The 21,052-nt window shown below is 42.0% G+C and overlaps 1 protein-coding gene and 1 long non-coding RNA gene across 2 annotated transcripts in view; one reads left to right on the forward strand and one right to left on the reverse strand.

Annotated features, from left to right (window-relative positions):
- Nucleotides 1-2,526: 2,526 nt before the first annotated feature.
- LOC122130414 (fucolectin-like) overlaps nt 2,527-21,052 on the reverse strand; it is a 66,713-nt gene continuing 48,187 nt past the window's right edge. Inside the window, exons 2-4 of the mRNA XM_042705150.1 lie at nt 3,854-4,168; nt 3,149-3,318; nt 2,527-2,687 (exon numbers count right to left, since the gene is read on the reverse strand). Of these exons, the coding sequence (XP_042561084.1) occupies nt 2,527-2,687; nt 3,149-3,318; nt 3,854-4,168 (646 nt within the window). The remainder of the gene's footprint in view (nt 2,688-3,148; nt 3,319-3,853; nt 4,169-21,052) is intronic.
- LOC122130413 lies at nt 11,441-12,256 on the forward strand. Its single transcript, XR_006151875.1, has 3 exons — nt 11,441-11,503; nt 11,813-11,977; nt 12,073-12,256. It is a non-coding gene; the product is annotated as an uncharacterized LOC122130413 (long non-coding RNA).

The raw sequence follows: 21,052 nt of genomic DNA on the forward strand, positions 1-21,052 counted from the left end.
TGGATGCCTTTAAACTCCACCAGCAACAATATATAGATGCCCTCAACACCGCTCGCTCCTCTTACTACTCCTCCATCATCCAATCTGGCTCCAACAACCCCAGAACGCTTTTCTCCACCATCAACAAACTCCTCAAGCCCATAGACACCATCTCTACCTCCTTCACCACCAGCAAATGCAACTCATTTCTATCTTTTTCAATGACAAAATCACTGCAATTCACAACCAGCTGGCTGCCTCCTCCCTCCCACTACCTCCCCCCCAGCCCTCAACATGACCCCCCTACTCCCAAGCCACTCACTCTCATCCTTCAGTTTAATCACTGAAACGGACCTTTCCTCAATAGTATACAGCATGAAAACCTCGACCTGTGCCCTTGACCCCCTCCCCTCTTTCGTCAAGGCCTGCCTCCCCTCGCTCTCACCTCTCATCACCAACATCGTCAACTCCTCACTGTCCTCTGGTCTTGTACCCCCCCCACTCAAGCTCGCTGCTGTCACCCCCGCACTGAAAAAACCTGGTCTTGACCCTGACATCCCCAACAACTACCGGCCCATCTCCAACCTCCCCTACCTGTCCAAAGTCCTTGAGAGAGCTGTTGGCTCACAACTCAAGTCCTACCTCAACCTTCATAACCTCTATGAACCCTTCCAGTCCGGCTTCCGTTCCAAACACAGCACAGAAACTGCCCTACTGAAAGTCACAAATGACATACTCCTCTCTGCTGACTCTGGCTTCCTCACCATCCTCATCCTCCTTGACCTTAGCGCCGCATTTGACACCATCAACCACTCCATCCTCCTCTCACGTCTCCAGCACTTCCTTGGCATAACTGACACTGCCCTCTCCTGGTTCACCTCCTATCTCTCAGACCGACATCAATTCATTTCCATAAACAACTGTAAATCCTCCACCTCCCACGGTGTTCCCCAAGGTTCCGTGCTTGGTCCCCTCCTCTTCATCATTTACATCCTTCCCCTTGGACAAATCATCCGTCGCCACGGCCTCGACTTCCATAGCTACGCTGACGACACCAACTCTACCTCTCATCTAAGACCATCACCTCAGCCACTCACTCCACTCTCACCATCTGCCTTGCTGATATTAAATCTTGGATGCAACAAAATTTCTCAAACTCAACTGCAATAAATCTGAAATACTCATTATCGGCCCAAAACACCTCACCCACTCAGCCCAGACTTTCTCCCTCAACATTGACGGCTCCACCATCACCCCCTCCACCCAGGTCCGTAACCTTGGTATCATCTTAAATCCCACCCTCTCTTTCTTACCCCACGCCAACCACGTCACCAAAACCGCCTTCTTCCACCTCAAGAACATTGCACGCCTCCGGCCCTCTCTGTCCTTCGCCACCACCCAAACTCTGATTCATGCCCTCATAACCTCCAGACTGGATTACTGTAACAGCATTCTATATGGCTCCCCAAACACTGTCCTCAATAAACTTCAATATGTCCAAAACTCTGCCGCTCGCCTGCTCACCTCCACCCGCCGTTATGAACACATCACCCCGGTCCTCCGAAACCTCCACTGGCTCCCGGTCAAACACAGGATCAACTTTAAAATACTACTCATCACCTTCAAAGCCTCAATAACCTGGCCCCTTCCTACCTCTCTGACCTCCTCCCCCTCCACGCCCCTACCCGTTGCCTCAGGTCCGCCGGCGCAAACACTCTCAAAACCATCAGGACTAAGCTCCGGACCTGGGATGACAGGGCCTTTTCTGCCGCTGCACCCTCCCTCTGGAACGACCTCCCTCTCCCCATCCGCCTGGCTCCCAACATAGAACTATTTAAACACTCTCTCAAAACCCACCTGTTCAACCTCGCCTTCACCTGACCATCCCCTGCTCCCCCCCCTCCACTAATAGACTTAGTTGCTACTTTTCTTTTATATAATGTTCTGTTTGTCTGTTTTGTCCGACCCTTTTTCTTATATTTTACTGTTGTCTTGTCTTTCTTGTCTTACAATGTCAAAGCGACTTTGGGTATATAGAAAAGCGCTATACAAAATTGAAGTATTATTATTATTATTATTATACTGTATGTGTCATGTGACGTCAGAACTCAGATGAAGGCTTTCGGATGAAACAGAGTTTATTAATGAATGCAGTCAGAGAACAGGACACAAACAGGGCGTACTAAGAAACAAATAGGAGACACTCAGAAGTATGCAAGACAAACTTAAGACAAGACTAGAAAAGAGACAGAACTAGACTAAACAGAGTCACACTCTGGAACACTTAAACAAGACACTACACCTAACCAAGTGTTTAACAGGACTCAGGAATGAAACTAGAATAACTTACACTTAAAAAGGCAAAATAAAACGGAACCAAGATACACGGCGTCTAACTCTGGAAAAGACAAACTTTGGGTGACTAACAAAACTGGGGAGTAACTATTGAACTTACAGGGGATAGTAAACAAACAAACCAACCAAGACAGAGACTATATCTAGGAATACAAACGTAGGATCAAAGAATCAACAAAGTCTAACTCTGGCTCAAAAGCGCGAGGGCACAGAACAGAAATACACGGCACGAAGCCAGAAAAGAAACTCTCGGAAGACCTGGGCTCGTGAGGCACGGAACTCTGGGAAACGTATGCGTGGGAGCCAGGAGGCACGGAACTCGCTGACGTGGAAGACAGCGGACAGAGAGCTTGCTGGGATAGAAGCCAGCAGACAAGGAAATCACAAAAGCAGAACAACAGGAGGCGGAATCCTGGATGAGTCGTGGAGATGGCGGTCTCGGGCAGTAGTTTTGCCCATATAACGACGAGACCAGACACTGGAGTCAGGGGAGTGAAGAGTATAAGTAGAGTGTGAAACAGGTGCGTGTGATTGTGATCTGGAGAAGTGAAAAGCGTGCAGCTGGGGAGAGTGGACGTGACTGATGATTGGGATGATGTGCAGCTGGGCGAGTGCGAGTGTGCTGAAGGGGCCGTGACCGGAGCAGATGGCAGCGCAGACGTGACATGTGTTTAATTGACAGGAAGTAACATGCCTCAAGAAATGTACTTAGATCCCTCTTCCATTTAATTTACCGAAAATGACATGCTTTTATTCTAAATGAAATAAAAACCTAAATATTTTGTGTATTTTGTGATAAGTGTGATATATTTACTAGGACAATGCTTACCATTTGGTGATGGATAGCCATACACCTCCACCTCACAAAGCCTCAAAACCTTGTTGTTTCCAGGCAAAACAACATTAACATAGCGGCCCTCCACCCCTTTATCCCAGCTGAAGGTGTGGGTTTTCCCAGCTGGGATGGAGGATATAACCGCTGCCCTGAAAGTGAAGTCAAGAGTTATAGTGTTCTGTGTACACATGTCAAATATTCAGCACAATTATATGAAAACAATTACCTTGTCTGAGTTTGCCTTATCATGATTAATCACTTTGACAAATATGCCAGGACAGAATATCTCTACTTATTGATTTCCAATTTCCAATTCATTAATTGGTTGATTAATTACTGAATACAGTGCACTCCTTGCATAACATTGCAACATGTTACAAAATGAACATATAATTTGAGTCAAGAGTTTATGGTACATTGTACCTAAAACTTAAAAAAAAAAACCTCAGTGTTGCCTCAGTGAAGCGGTTCTCTTAGACATATTTGCTTTACAAACCACCTACTGCAATACAGTGATATCAGGGGAAGGAGGCGGAAGAGTAAACAATATTCATTATCACTTTCTTTTGCATTTGCAGCTGCTCATTGAAATGGACCGTGGACCTATGCATAAGAAATTCTGAAATAACCTTTCGACCCAGTCACTTTCAATCAGTTAACAACTAGAGCAAATGAGAATCTTACCGTAGATTGCGATTGCCATTGTCCAGCAGGGAGTTGCCGATACGAATCTCAGCTCCGTTGATGTGTCCAGCGCAGCAGTCTCCTCTATTGGTGATGGCCACTGAAGTAATAGTGTACTGCCTCAGTAGATCAACCCTCCACCAGGGATGAGTCTGTTCTTCAGTATGAGCGCAAGATCCATGATGATAATCTGGGTCACGATTTCCATCTATGGCATTTTGGGCATGACCTTCCCCTGCCCAGGGTCTTGTAATGAGGTCTGACTGGGTGGCCTTTCCGTACAATGCTACATTTTTAGCTGTCAAAGAAAAATAGTTTTCACATCAATATTACTTGAACAACAACAGCGTATCTTATTTTCTTTTCTTTGTTAAGGCAAATCCCAAAGAAGAAAGGCTTGACTGTGTAGCCACCCCCCTCAAAGCCATGTTCTCTAAGAGGGAATACCGTACATTCAGGAATTAGTTAAAAGCAAGACATTTCATTGCATGCCATATGGATCAACAGTGTATTTTGAAACATTCAATTTTGTAAGATGAAAAAAGACCATATGCGGTAGATCACCCGGAGGAAGATTCACTGTTTGATCATGGGATAATATTGATCATTAATTATTTTAAATGCATAATGGCTCCACCAATTGGGGAATTAGAGAAATTGGTCAGCAAAACTAACTGTACAGCATCTAAGAAGTTTTACAGGAGATAGTTTGGAGTCAAACTATAAGTATGTATGTATGTATGTAAATAGGTATGTTCCAATATGAAAAATACAGTGACGTCTCTTCTTTGCCTTATATCCAGTACACGTGGCTTAATCAGTGTAATCTGAGATCATGATATAAATGCTATAAATGCTATAAAGCAATGAATGCAAAAATATTCTTTATTATATATTTATTCTTCATTTTATTTTTATTTTAGTCTTTACCATATAGAATTTTACATTGTGTATACAGTGAATTAGATGTGAAATGCGGACATCCACTAATGAGATGATATGTTACCAGTTCCATTGTAATATGACACTCTCACTTTTCTCACCCTGCTGGACATATGCATTCTGTATACAGAACAGATGTCATGTGGCATCTCACAACCAATCAAAGCAGTGGTCTTACCTTGAATGTCAGCCAGAACTGTCAGTCCAAGTAAATGAAGAAAGCAAAGAGACAAAATCACCCTCATCCTGGCTGTAAAAAAAACCAATAATGTATTGTAAGTGTGGTACTGAATCGCTATCGTTCGGTTGATATGCCAAAGCCTCAGTTTGATATTTCCTGGCAGGACCTCACTCTCGATCAGTAAGTAGTTATTATTGCCACAGTATGATGTTAAAATTACAGGGCAAATGCCAAACACTGTTCTGGTGAACCCAACAGCGAGAGCTTTTTTATTTTGCTAAAATACAAATACTTAGAATTAATATATACAATAATAACTGGTATAAAATAAATGCAAATATACAATACATAATAATAGAAAAGGAATAATAAATACAAATATTAATTTGACAAGTTTATCAAATATGCAACAAATACTAAAACAACCACACACTCACCTCTCTGGTTGGCAGACTTAATGTTCAGACACGGGGAGTGCAGTCTTATATACAAAGCCAGGACAAAGACAGAAAACACATGGCATGACAAAACAAACACAAGAAGCACATGACAAAATAAACAAACAGGGGAAAGCACTAGGGATGGGAATCGAGAACCGGTTCTTGTTAAAAACGGTTCCCAGTGGACAGATTCCTTTGAATCGTTAGCCAAAGTCCTTTAAGATTCCGCTATCGATTTAGGTGCCGTTACGCGCACGCAGCTTTGTTTTGCTTAGACTGCAGCCAACATGGCGTCTAGGCAGAGTGCCATTTGTTTCATTGTGTAAACCAGCTTTCACTATTTGTTTATGTCAGTTTTATTTTAAGTTCAAGGTGAATACACCTTTAAAAAAAAACAGCACTGTAATTGGGATGTTCAAATATTATTTGGCACAGCGGTTCTCAAACCAGTCAAGGACCCCTAAACTGCCACAAATTAGACCAGGGAGGGATCCCTGATTCTTTTCCAGGATCCCCCATCTGATGAGATTTTTGAGTTTAGATGTTTTATTACAAAAATTGTATGAAACCCATTACCAAATCAGTCATACATTCTATTACTTATGGTTGGAATTATAGTCAAAACTGATTTTTCTTTTTCTTTGTTGGGACCCCCTGGCACCCCATCAAGGAAAAGGATCCCTAAGCTATGGGTCTCTGGACCCCACTTTGAGAGTTTGTTGACCTATTCTTAGGTTTGTTGTTGTAATTTAAAACATGTAAATGTATGCATACATACTGTATATGCTGTGCATCATCTATTCAGAGATTCACAGCCTGGGGCTGAAGGGTCAGTGGCGGCTGGGGGTGTTGCGTCGTAGGCCTTCATGGCATTGCCATCAGCGTCACCATCAGTGTCAACGGATGCTGCGGGACCAGCGCCGGCAGCGGGTGCTGCGGGGTCAGCAGCTGGTGCTGTGATAGGTGGGTCGAGAGATGATGAAGACAGAAAACACATGGCATGACAAAACAAACACAAGAAGCACAAGACAAAGTAAAACAAACAGGGCAAAGCACTTCTCGGGAACAAGGAATAATAAAATAAAGACAGAGCAGGATCCTGACAGTTACATCCTTCCACTCTTACAATCATTCTGTAGAAAACATCACAGACTCATGCCCCCCAGGTATTAACTCTACTAACACTGTATATGTAAATTAATCTGAATCTGTCAATGTTTTCTACAGAGCAATATATGACACCACTACCTCAGAACAGGATGCTTCATATAATATTATGGCATGCGCCTATAATCCTATTCCAATTTTAATCTCTACCAAACCCATAAACAAAGGCCATAGATACAATAGTAACAATAGAAGCCCAGCGAATATTCTATCTTTACCTCGGCATATTCCTCCTTCCTGTCAGCCACTCTATCCAGAAAATATTTCAATGCCAATGCTAAATATTAGGTCCCTATCAGGCAAAACATTTCTCATTAACAATCTTATATGTGAACGTAAATTAGACTGTATGTTTTTAACAGAAACCTGGCTAAACATAAATGGGTCTGCAGCTCTTATTGAAGTGTCCCCTCCCAATTATAGCTTTTTTCAGTCTATTAGAACTGGTAAAAAAGGGAGCATCTCCTTCGATGATTTTGCTTCGTTTGAATATCATGCCATGGTTCTAAAGTGCTAGCCTCCTGTTCTGACAGTAACTGTAGGCCACCCAAGCAATGTTCCACTTTTCTAACAGACTTTTCAGAACTACTCTCCATTATCCACACAAACTACGATAAGATTATTATCACTGGTGATTTTAACATACATGTGGATAATGGGAACAACTCAAAGGCCAGGGATTTTATGAATCTCTTGAATTCCATGGACTTTACACAACACATTACTGAACCCACTAAAACCGTGGCCACATCCTTGATCTAGTTATTACAAAGGGTCTTACAACTGTTATATCGTCTATCTGTGACCTTGCTCTTTCTGACCACTTTTGTATTTTCTTTACAGCACTGGTACCTAAAGTTAAAAATAGTGCTGAATGTTTTATTAAGAAACGCTATCTTAACTCTGCAGCATCTGAGAATTTCAAAGTAATGATGAACATAACTAGTAGAAAAACCCCAGATGCGGGGCCATCATGTGTTAATGATCTAGTAACTACTCTGAATACAAAATTGCCACCTTGATATTTTTAAGGATCATCTTTCAGTTTTTAATCGAGCAATAGGACATGCTAGGAAAGATCATTTCTCTAATTTGATATCTATAAATTCTAACAATTCCAGGGTGCTCTTCTCAACAATCGACAGCCTTATAAATCCTGCACCCAAAGTAGATGATAGTCTCTTTTCCACCTCTAAATGTGAGGAATTTGCAGCATGCTTCAGAGATAAAATAACGAACATTAGGATGAATATTGCTCAGGAAATTCCAAATGTCTTGTTTTCTGATCCCCTTCCACCATGCTGTAACAGTATGAGCTTTTTTGCACTGGCTGATATAGAAATGCTGAGCAAAGTAGTGTCACAACTGAAGCCGTCTACATGCCCTCTTGATCCCATTCCCACCACATTTTTAAGACCATCTTTAACTCTGTGTCTAAGGACATTCTAGCCATTATTAACTGTTCCCTGCTTACAGGTATTTTCCCATCAGAACTTAAAACTGCCCTGGTGAGACCTCTCCTGAAGAAAAGCAATTTAGCAAAATCCTGGATAAAACATTTCTTTAAAGTTAGATGCTAACTGCCTTTGACACTTTCCAATCTGGTTTTCGTTCCAAACATAGCACAGAAACGGCATTAGTCAAGGTTGTAAATGATCTCAGGATTAATGCTGACTCCAAAAAACCATCTGTCTTGGCCCTTCTGGATCTGAGCCCAGCCGATACTGTCGATCATGATATCCTTATTGATAGACTTGAAAATTGGGTTGGCCTCGCTGGTTTAGGACCTATCTAACTGGCCGGGAATACTTTGTCGCCCTCAGAGATCACAGCTCAAAAAAACATTTGTATGACCTGTGGGGTCCCTCAAGGATCCATTTTATGGCCCTTACTGTTCAGTTTATACATGTTACCCCTTGGTAGTGTAATTTGGAGGTACAACATCGACTATCATAGCTATGCGGATGACACCCAGCTCTATATTTCTGTAACACCCAACAACTACAGCTCTATTGATTGTTTGGTAAATTGCATTTCTGATATAAGGGCCATTCTACCGAATTGGTGCAAAGTCAGGTTGGAAATATTTTGAAAATTTGTATGTTTTATTCCCAAAACTTTGTCCGTATATATATTGTACCATATCTAAAGTACACATATCTAGTAAATTAACCGTCAATTTTCATATTGTATTTTCAGAATGTGTTGGAATGTTTTTCCTCTCCCAAAAATGGTCACCGAAACATAGTAATAAACTATAGTAAAAACGTATTATTATTAACCTGTTCAGATTGTGTTTCCTTCCCTTTTCTGAAGAGTATTTTTACAAATATTTCTTAAAGGTTTTCACAATGAAATCAATAAAAAAAGACATTTTTACCAAATTTTAAAGTTCAATTTATACAGTTCATCCAAATCTAAGGCAAGGCAAGGCAATTTTATTTATATAGCACAATTCATACACCGTGGTCATTCAATGTGCTTCACATACATGCACAACAATGTGCTTCACATAAATAAAAAAAAAGTAAAAAGTGCATGATCATAAAAAACAGTAAATTATAGAAAATAAAAGCATGAGAACATTAAGGCATAAAAATAGTAAAATATAGGAAATAAAAGCATAAAAAGAATAATAACAATCACTAGTCTACTACAGTAAGCAATAATACTTCAAAGGAACTGTTCATGGCCAGTTAGCAGAAGGCATCTGAGAAAAGTTTGGTCTTTAGTCTAGATTTAAAACTGAAAGTAGTTGGAGCATTTTTAATGTCTTCTGGAAGTTGGTTCCAGAGGTGAACCGCATAGTGGCTGAGTGCTGCTTCACCCTGTTTAGTTTGGACAGTGGGTTTTACTAATAGAAATGTATGCTGCGATCTGAGAGATCTGAGTGGTACGTACTGCTGAAACATGTCAGATAGATACTTTATCCCATTAAAGTAACAGTATGCAACAATTGTACCTTAAAATAACAGCTTGAAAAAAATTGTGCCGCTACAATGACTTTTAATATGGCGATTTGCGCCTCCGCCATTGCCATCGGGGGTCTGTGGGGAAATAACTCCGCTATGTAGGATTCTGAGGCCGCCCGATCTGGGGGCGGATGTACTTCGACCTGCTTTCTGGCAGTGATTACGCAATGTCATATAGTGCCAGTCCACGCTCGCAGCTACAGTATAAACGAGAAGCCAGCGAAGTCTTGTCAGTATTCATCATGGAGAACGCACCAAAGAAACAGAAGAAGACGATGTCTGATGAAGCAAAGAAGAGAAAAAGAGAGGCCGACAGAGCAAGAGATCGGACTAGGGTCACAATCGGAACCGCTTTTACTCGTTGGAGAGAGCTGAAAGACACATTTGGATACAAGTTCGATTCACAGCTAGGCATCTTTCTGCTGGATTAGTAAGTAGTTTGTACTGTCTCTTGCTTGATGTTTGACTGTGTTATCAAAGTTTTTGACTCGCTAGTTTGTCATACTCGAGGAAAGCACATTTCAATAGGTTTTGCTAGGCTTTAGGGTGACCAGATTTTAGTTTTCTAAAAAAGAGGACTTCGTCGCTGGGGGAGGGTGCGGGGTCCAGCATGCTAAACACTAGCCTACCCTGCCTTCTCCCCTGCGACGAAGTGTCCTCTTTTTCACAAACTCAAATATGGTCACCCTATTATAACACTTTTGGACATTGATGCTAGGGTTACGTCCTCTTTTTTGTCCAGGTAAAAGAGGACTTGTCCGCCCGGGTAAAATAGGACGTCTGGTCACCCTAGCTTAGCCGCTATCAAGACATCTCGTTAGCGATATCAGCCATCTTGTTATAACACGCTTGGACAATGATGCTAGTAATAATCGAGTAGCTAGTAATAACGTCGTATACACTTCTTTGTAATGTTATTGTGATCGCTATCTGGCTAACTTGCCACCCAAGCTCCACTAGTCTCAGGATATTCCAGATATTTCCAAGGAATTTAGCGATAGTTGACTTTGTCTGTTAGCATTCCCTTACAGCCAGTTGGTCTGTGGTTCATGTTTCGTTAGCTTAGTATGCTACTTGTGTGTTACCTGACTTGAATGCCGTGATTTGTGAAAACATATATAAAGATGTAGCGGCAAACATACTGAATTGGTTCTTTCTATCAAAAGCGGTAGGGAATGTCTACTCCCAGCAAGGGACATGCACAGCCACCACCGCCGCCTGTATCTAGTATTTCAGAAGAGTCCGACCGAGATGGGTATGTATCTTTAGAACTGCGTTTCTAAACCAGCCATGCAGGACATTGCAAGTTGTGACTGACTTATTTATCTTTTGAATCAGGGACAAAGAATTCGCTATGCAAGGTGTTCAACCGTTGGGCAAAGAAACCGAAGCGATTGGTGTGCTAGAATCTAGGTGAGTTCGTCTTACAACTGCGACCGTAATGCATTGTTTTGTTGATGAATATATTTATTTAGATTCGTTTTATATTCACAGCATGCACTCCTTGAGCATTGCTGAAGAGCAGCAGCATGATCATTTTTATTTACAGTATTGACATGGATGATTGCTGGGAGGATCCTAATCAGAAGGGCTTGGAAGAAGATTGGGACAGCTCTGATGAAGACTATAGTCCTTTTCTTCATCTACGGTATGTTTCAGTTTCTAGTTGCATTTCAGGTTGAACTACTGCTATGTTGAAGGGTGCATCACAAATATTTTGGTCTTTCAGGAGAAGACAACGTTTTAGGAGAACATGATGCAGTTGTTCCTTTTTGATCTTCAAATTGATTCTATGTACATATCTTGCTGCTTTGCAGTGCCCCAGCTATGACTGCCAACATCAACCAACTCCTGGAGATAAGCATGGATAAAGCCGTGCTTGATGTGGCAACACCCAATCCTCCAGGTGAGGACATACAAGAAACTCCAGAACAACAAAAAGTTTCAGGTATGCCCCTATAGTTATGCAAATGCTAGTATTTGTCATACATTTGCACATACACACAAGCACTTATGATCATATTTCTGAACTTTTTTTGTCTGTCTTGTAGAACCATTACCAATACAATAATTGTATAACTCTGGGTGATTTTCCATGTTTGTTTTGTGTGCAAAATCAGCTGCTTAGGCCTGACTGCTAAGCACATTATAATTGAAATTGAAATGAAGCCTCATCTGATACTTTTCCTGGAGTAGCATCTAGTGGTGAGAAGTGTGTCACTGACTGGGCCTTTTGGGTTATGTATGTGTTTTTCAGGACAACTTCAGATTTGGAGAATTTCCAAAACCACATACTCATGTATGCAGGAAAGCGGTTTGCCTACAGCCCCCCTGTTTACAAAACCCAGACATTGCTTGCAACAATCGATTACAACTATCACAACCACCGCATTCCTGCACGTGGCAAGGATGGACACCGAATGTAAGCTTTGCTATAACAGTAGTGTACTACCAAAAACAATTCATTAGTTCTTACCTAAACAGTTGTGGAATTGTGCAATTACTTTACTTTACTAGGTACAGACAGTACTTCAACAAGAAGTCCGAGCACTGGAAGGAGAGCAAAGGCTACCATTACATTCCAGACCTGCAGAAGGCCATCCTTGCTGAGAGGCTGGGAAGTGGAATGGGCCTTCCAAGAATACAGGGTCTAAGGCCTGATGATCCCAGGCGCTTGGGTTTGCTTGCCGCAACGCAGCCTCCATCCACATTTGAACTTGTCGCGGCTCAGGTTTCACGGGGAGAGGGTGGTGCCCAAAGTGAATTCTAAACTATTCCATTCTTTCATAGCTGTGTATGTAAATAATTTGCAAATAATTCAAGAGTCGTAAAAAGAAATATTTTTTTATTTATATGTAAATAAAAAACAATGAACATCAAACTGTACATGTTTTGACATTGAACATAAATAACAAAACTATTTACATATTTACACCAAACGGCGCACCCTGAAGCCAACATATTGACCCAAGGGGTCAGGAAATGCAGTTCTTATCTTCCAAACGCAGCAGCTCGGAATAATAACCCTATTGCCTTCACCCAAGCGGCCATGCTGCCACAGTACAAATTGGCGGTATGCCGCATATCTGTACTGTCGCTGCTCCACCCCTGGTTCCTGTTCGTCATCAACAGCAAACACACCGTTCCATGCCAGCCGTAAAACGCCCGGGTCAAGAACATATAACTGCATATGTGCCATGCTGCTGACGGAGTTTTCAGGGGCCTGGCGGCAGCAGAGCCTTTCTTGGTCTGTTGTCATCTCCCTGCAATTACTGCAGGTGCACCAATGTAAAGGTCCCTACCTGTCTCTACCTCAGAAGAGGCAGATGTTGACAATGACGTCGATTCCTGCAATAAAACCATAGAAAAAAACTTGTTGACATCCAAACCTCATACACCATTAGCCATGCATGAATTATCCTTTCGAATTTAGCTAATACAGTGTTATAATAAACTGTTTCTACTGTCTTTGACGTTAGCTATTGTGATCTGTCCTATGTCGATAAAACAACGAAAATTGATGTATTGTGATGTACATCCCTGCCTATGTAATTAATGAAAGAATAGGCTGTAGCGATATCAGTGTCATCCCTGTCTCACGGAGATTTAGTTAGGGTGACCAGATTTTAGTTTGTGAAAAAGAGGACACTTCGTTGCGGGGGAGGGGTAGTGTATAGCCCTCCCCCGCGACGAAATTTACCAAAGGCTCTGTTAGTGCCATTTTCCATATTGTTATCCAGATTTAGATATTATACTATTTAAATTGATATTCAGTGATTGTTCATTATAGTGATTGCATAATTGTATTTATAGTTCTCATTTCAGTTTAGAATATGTTTAGTGCACATGCATTGCATTGCTTGGAATAATCAGAGGTGAGCTGTGACGTAGTGAGCTCGCGCATTTATGTATCAACTGTCAGATTTGACGTATCAACGGTCAGATTGGTTTCATTGGGCCTGTTCGAATTGGCTTAAAATGCTCCCTTCCTTCCTTCCTTCCTTCCTATCAAGAGAGCAAGTACTGTTCGAATTGTCTTAAACCCTCTCTTCCTCTCTAGTAAGATACCTTGAAATACGTCACATAACGGTCATTTTTTAAGAGAGCTTCTGAGCTGCCTTGCTGTCTTATGGCGGCAGGTATTACCCATAACTCTCTGCGCCATTCCCTAACCGGAGACAAATTTTAAAAAAGATGGCGGATGAAATCGTCGAAGTTCCACAAAAGTATTCACCGATGTACGTTTCTTTGCTTTTTTTGGTAATTTTTTTAAAAAGTTACCGAGAAATAAACAGTGTACTATGTACTTATGTCATGATTGATTAACAAAAATAGTCTGTTTCGTTAGCGATGTATCCGTTAGCCAGGTCGCTAACAGTAGCTGCTAGCTAGCAAATAAGCACACACAGGATGATGACACAGCGTCATGTTGCCGTACATCCTATCTTAATAGACTGTTCGAAATCAACGGTTTTTGAGATACCTTCCCCCGAAAGGACCTCTCTCGTCAGACACCTGTCCAACTAGAGATCAAGGATTAGACAGCTATCTAAGAATCCGAACACAGCCATTGTTTCAGAATTCAGTAAAAGACGGAGCGAACACAGTTTTTCTACCGTTGTTGAAACACATTACACGCGTAGACTCGTTCTTTCCGTCCAAGAGTGGTTAAATGAATAATTATGTTAAGAAATATTTACCGATAACAAGAAAGGAACTTTAGCCACTACATTAAGTAGAAAAACTCGCCGAGGGCGAGAGAAGATCATCGGAAGCCGAGGAAAGATGCGTTGCCCTGGACACCAGTTGACGAAGGAAGCTAGCCAGCTGAAGAATTAGCTAGCGGCGGTTACAATGTTGTGCAGCCTACCGGATTTCCAGACGACTTCTACGATGATGGATGAGTACACAAAGAAACAAAATTGATTGAACAAATAAGTTATAACTACAGATCTGGCTTGTCAATGCAAAATAAGTATAATTCTGTCATTTGAATCAACGTAGCCAAGTAAAAAATATTCGAAATTTCAAGATGTGCTACTAGCCATTGGCCACACAGGACATTTGAGAAAAGTGCTATTGCTAGCTAGTCATATAAGCCAAGAAGAAGCTCGAGTTTGATTCTGAAAATATAGACAGCCCTGGAATCTTTTTCTGGAAAGCATTTGCATGTTTTGAGGTTAAAGGACTGTTGATCTGGATTTCAGAAGTTTGCAAGAGCTTGCTATAATAAGAGACTTGTCTAACAATAGTAGCCAATTGAAATGTCTGATTTGGATGAAACCAGGATGGAAGGCAATGTCGAGCTAGACATAAAAAGAAAGATCAAGTTGACCACAAAGGCCCTAGAAAAGAAACTTGATGAACAAATGAATCTCAGGAAACGTGTATTAGCACGTCTTGTCTCCAAAGCAGAGGAAATAGAAAACCTCATGATAAACTATTCAAATGCACTCCTAATTGAAAAGCATCATCTCAGTGATTACTCGAAATTTCTGAATAGGTTTACTGAAGTGAACAATGCAGTTAGTGAACTGTTATCAGATGATGAAAAGAAAGCTGACCAGCAGTATTGGAGTGAGCCAAACCTTATAAAGTATGAGAACTTTTTGACCAAATTGGAGCATTGGATAATAGAAGCAAGACGGCACGCCAAGACTGGCGCGACGACACAGCAAGGTGAGTCTGCCGCCGAAGATGTGGATCCAGACGACAGTGCATCCGCTGTACTAGAAAATTATAGTTCAGTCACCGTACGAAGTGTAAGCAGTAGACATTCAAAGTCATCCAAAGTGTCATCTAATGCTTCGTCTCTGCGTATAAAAGAGGAAGCTAACCGTGCAGCCCTACTCGCACGCGCAGCCGCGCTTAAGAAGAAACAGGCACTGCAGTTGGAAGAGGCTCAAATGGAAGCCAAGAAGATTCAGTTGAAGGCTCAAATAGAGGAGCTAGAGGTTGAGACTGCTATCGCAGAGTCCACAGCAAAGCTACAAGTTATGGAAGAATATGATAACATGGATGACGACGGGATGAATTCCTACCTCGTCAAGAACATGCATACAGCAGCAACCATCGAACATCCTGCTCCAGATGTCAGAAGAAAATTGACCAGCAGTCTTCGAGTTAGCCAATACAACAGTGCTTCTCACTTTCCAACTACACACCAGTCTTATGTGCAAGTTAAGGAAGAAAACAACAACCACACAAGTACAAATTCCAATGGAAGGCAGGTTGAACTTGGCGAAGTGATATTGAAACAGAAGGATATCACAGAGATGTTAGTCACACAACAGAGACTAGCCAACTTACCTCAACGAGAAGTCCCTGTATTCAGTGGCGATCCTTTCGAGTTCCTGCCATTCCTGAAGGCTTTTGAGCACATCATCCACAGTCGTACAGACAACGATGAAGACCGCTTGTACTATCTAGAGCAATTCACCAGCAGTGAACCAAGAGAACTTGTGAGAAGTTGCCAACACATGAGCGCACAACAAGGCTACAATGAAGCAAGAAGGCTCTTGACCTATTACTATGGCAATGAGTATAAAATAGCTGCAGCCTACGTTGACAAGGCTCTCAAATGGCCTCAAGTCAAAGCAGAAGATGCCAAGTCACTTCACAGCTTCTCCATCTTTCTCACTGGATGTAACAATGTCATGAAGAATATGGAATACCTCGAGGAGATGAACAGCCCGAGCAACCTTCGGATCGTCCTCTCAAAGTTGCCCTTCAGACTTCGTGAAAGATGGAGAGTCATAGCTTTCGACATACAAGAAAGGGAAGGAAGAAGAGCAAAGTTCTCTGATCTCACGATGTACATCAACAGACAAGCTAGGATAGCTTCAGACCCACTGTTCGGTGATGTCAACGAGTACTCCGAAGCTAAAGAAAAAGGCAGGTCAAGCTTTAAATCTGCCCAGGAAGGCGGACCGAAAAGAACCACTGGCTGTGCTACGAGTGTTAAGCCAGACGAAGGGGATGCCTCAGAACCAAGAAAGAACAAGCAGACAAGCAACGCGTTTCAAGAGCCATGCCTGTACTGCAACAACAGACACACCCTGAGCGCATGTTACAAAATAAGAAGTCTGCCAAACAAAGAGAGAATCGAGTTCATTAAAGGTAAAGGACTTTGTTTCGGGTGTCTGACCCAAGGGCACATGGCAAAAGACTGTAAAAAGAGAGCCACTTGTGAAATCTGCAGCAAGAAACACCCAAGCCTGCTTCACAGCAAAAGGGACGAGAACACCGACCAAGCCTGAGAAAGGTCAAAGCTCTACCAGCGGACACTCAGCTTCACAAGAAGATGCGCTAGCCAAGAGTGAAGTCACGGCAGTCACCGGGGCCGGAGGCAATGACTGTATCCTGTCTATCGTGCCCGTGCGCATCAAATCCAAGAGGAGCAACACGACAATAGAGACGTATGCGTTCATGGACTCAGGAAGTTCCGCTACGTTTTGCTCCGAAAAGTTGATGAGACAGCTTGGCGTCCATGGTAAGAAAACTCAAGTGCTACTCCGTACTATGGGACAGGAGAAGCCTGTGTCCTGCTACGTGCTCTCAGATCTGGAAGTGTGCGGTCTGACAGAGAACAAGTACATAAGCCTGCCAGATGTCTACACTCACACAGACATACCTGTAACAAAGGACAATGTTCCTGTTGAAAAGGACTTGGAAAGATGGCCGTATCTGCGTAAAGATGTACGGTTACCACAGATCGACGCAGATGTTGATATACTAATTGGAATGAATGCTCACTCTGCGATGGAGCCGTGGAAGATAATCCACAGCCAAGATGACGGGCCTTACGCAATAAAGAAGACTCTCGGGTGGGTCGTTAATGGCCCTCTCAAGAAACGTGACGATCACCAAGAGTCAAGACAAGATAAGTCAAGCCACTGCAGGCAAAGGGCTTCAGTCAACAGAATCTCAGTCAGTGGCGTGGACAACATGCTGCTGCAGCAATACAACCATGACTTTCCGGAGCAAGCCTGCGAAGAGAAGTCAGAAATGTTGCGAGAAGACGTTCAGTTCATGAAGTCTGTGACTGAGACAATTAAGAAAGTCAATGGGCACTACAGCATTGGGATGCCTCTCAGAAACAAAAATGTGGTGATGTCAAAAAAAAAATCTGTTGCCGAGCAACGGGCATCAAACCTGAAAAGAAAGACCAAGGACCTCATTGCACTGTGTGAGAGTGGAGGATTCCGCTTGACTAAGTGGTCAAGCAACATCCGCAAAGTGCTGTCATCACTTCCCGAACAAGAAAGAGCAAAAGAGATCAAGAATCTTAAACCAGTCACAATCCCACGCCTCGAGCTCAACACGGCTACCATTGCAGTGAAAATGGATAATCTCATGAAGGGAGAGCTTCGGATGGACCTCAAAGAGTCTGTGCTATGGACAGATAGCACCACCGTCCTCCAGTACATCGACAACGACGGCGCTAGTTTTAAAACATTCGTAGCAAACAGAGTATCGACAATCAGAGAGAACACGAGGCCAGCACAGTGGACGTATGTCAACACGGCTTCTAACCCAGCTGACTACGCATCAAGAGGGAGGAAGGCAGAGCATTTCATGAAGTGTCAGAGCTGGATCGAAGGCCCTGACTTCCTAGACAAGAGTGAGTCTCACTGGCCTGTCCTATCAGAGTTCTCAAGAGAGATAAGTGAAGACGACGCTGAAGTGAAGCGTACAATCAGCGTGAACATCATCAAGACCGTAGACACAAGCACAGACCCTTTCTTCAAGCTGATTCATCACTACTCTGACTGGCACAGCCTGAAGAAGGCGGTTTCCTGGATGAGAGGGCTCCAAGAGGATCCTGGTTAATGGGAAAAGTGGACAAGACAATCCCCAACGCCAAAGGGTTCGTCCATCGGGTCCTTGTCAAAACGAAGACCAACACCTTAGAGAGACCCATAAATAAGTTGTGTCTCCTGCTCGAGATGGAAGAATCTCATGGACAATAAAGGACATTATTATTTAGGACTTTATTATTTTCTACAGTTGTCTATCTTGTAGGCCTCACCTAGACTAGTCTAGGATGTTTATGTTGGCTTAGGCCTTAGTGAAAGAGTAGAGAAAGGTTTTACAATGTAGAAATTGGTTTTACAATGTAGAAATTGGTTTTTAGTTTTAGTTAGGTAATTGTCATCCCCATGATGAGCAATTAGGGGCCGGAATGTTAGTGCCATTTTCCATATTGTTATCCAGATTTAGATATTATACTATTTAAATTGATATTCAGTGATTGTTCATTATAGTGATTGCATAATTGTATTTATAGTTCTCATTTCAGTTTAGAATATGTTTAGTGCACATGCATTGCTTGGAATAATCAGAGGTGAGCTGTGACGTAGTGAGCTCGCGCATTTATGTATCAACTGTCAGATTTGACGTATCAACGGTCAGATTGGTTTCATTGTTTCAGAATTCAGTAAAAGACGGAGCGAACACAGTTTTTCTACCGTTGTTGAAACACATTACACGCGTAGACTCGTTCTTTCCGTCCAAGAGTGGTTAAATGAATAATTATGTTAAGAAATATTTACCGATAACAAGAAAGGAACTTTAGCCACTACAGGCTCAGAATGATCGTATTTAGAGGATAATTATCGTACATCTGCCAGCACTGACAAGGCTATCGACCATTGACAGTTCTCTCTACAGTCAGAGCTCGCGCAAGAAGGTAGAACGTAAGGGAAATACCCTTTCCAAACCTTGTAAGGGCGTAATAACTAGTTTGTGAAAGACCCAGATACACACAGATATCCGACAAGGCAAAATCCCGGACGTTTTTGGAATCCCTGATGGACGCATTTTTTAGGTCTCGAAAGAGGACCTGTCCGGGTAAGAGAGCACGTCTGGTCACCCTATTTTAGTAGATGCCAAAAGTCATCGACCGTCTCAGACTAGCATGCAAATCAGTGTCTCACACGCCAAGGATTTCACACGTTAGTCTAAGTCAATCACACGCAAGGTAAGCCTTAGAAGTTTGCAACCTTGGAAACCTAACTTCGCTAGCTTGTAATGAATTACACGTTCCAATGTAAATGATGAATATGTAGCGTTTTGGTGTTGTCAATAATATTGTATTCGATCACACAATGTATAGGCTGAAAACGCGATCGGTATTTCATCTAAACTAAATGTTGTCATTCATTTGGTTGTGTTAGCATTCATCTCCGATATCACAATGAATAAAACTATGCAGTCATATTTATGTAAAATCTTTGAATATTCTTACCTTATCGGTTGACATAATTTGTTGGTTTCTGACTTCGTCTGGTCATCAATACAAGTGTATGCGAGGCTGCATCTATCGTAACTGGGTATTTACGACACTGAAGTAAACGTTAAATACCTCCAAACCTTAAGGGGGAGCTCCAAGGGAAAAACTCCTTAATGCTGCTTTAAGTGACTTGAAAACAAGCAGCAGTGTTTTAAAGTCAATCCTGTAATTTACTGGGAGCCAGTGCAGGTATTTCAGTATAGGGGTTATGTGGTCAGTTCTTTTTGTTTTTGTAAGAATTATGGCTGCTGCATTTTGTATCATTTGAAGCTGTTTAAGTTTTTTTTGGGGAAGGCCTGTGAACAGCCCATTGCAGTAATCAACCCTACTGGAGATAAAGGCATGGATTAGTTTTTCCAAGTCATCTTTTGACATAAAATCCCTAAGTTTGGCAATGTTTTTGAGATGGTAGAACACAGATTTAGTAATTGCTTTCATGTGGCTGTTAAAATTTAGATCACTGTCTAAGAGGACACCAAGATTTCTGACAGTATCCTTTTAGGCCGCAATGTGAAGCACGAAAAGTCCTTTAGAAAACGAATCCCGCTCCACAGGCGTGCATCTACACAATATTTAGTTAAAAAAAAAGAAAGAGTCGTGCTTAGCTACTAGGGGTGGGCGATATGAGCTAAAATTCATATCACGATATTTTCCACTGTCCAGACGATATCGATATGATATCACGATATATGAGGGGAAAAAATCTGAATCACATTTTAATAGCCCTTCTAATTATATTAGTTAAGGCAAAATATGTCATCATGAAAAGTAAAAATCAAATAATGATAAAATAAATATGTATCTACTGATATGTGCTACAAATGTAATTTCTGTATGATTCCAATAATTTCAAGCATTTTTATAATCAAAAATCGCTGAATTTGCGCATGTCCTGTTCAAACAGAGAGACATGCCAGGTGAGGCAGCGACGAGCAGCGCCTCATCTCAGATTGTGCAATCCCTCACTAACTGGGTTGAGCGCATGCCTTTTGCTTTCTCGTTGTTTGTCACCACTGTAGTATTTGTGGACACTTGTATTATATGTCCTCTCTATCCATAGAATAGGTCATGTATTTCACGTATGTGTAGAACCTATGTAGTCTTGCTGATCTGACATAAACCCGCGTAGCAGTGAAAAAGCACTGAGGGGAGGCAAACAGTACCTCTGTCTCAATGAAGGGGGCGTGCGCGAGAGCCTGAAAC

Source organism: Clupea harengus, unplaced genomic scaffold (assembly GCF_900700415.2).
Source record: "Clupea harengus unplaced genomic scaffold, Ch_v2.0.2, whole genome shotgun sequence".
Lineage (NCBI taxonomy): Eukaryota > Metazoa > Chordata > Actinopteri > Clupeiformes > Clupeidae > Clupea > Clupea harengus.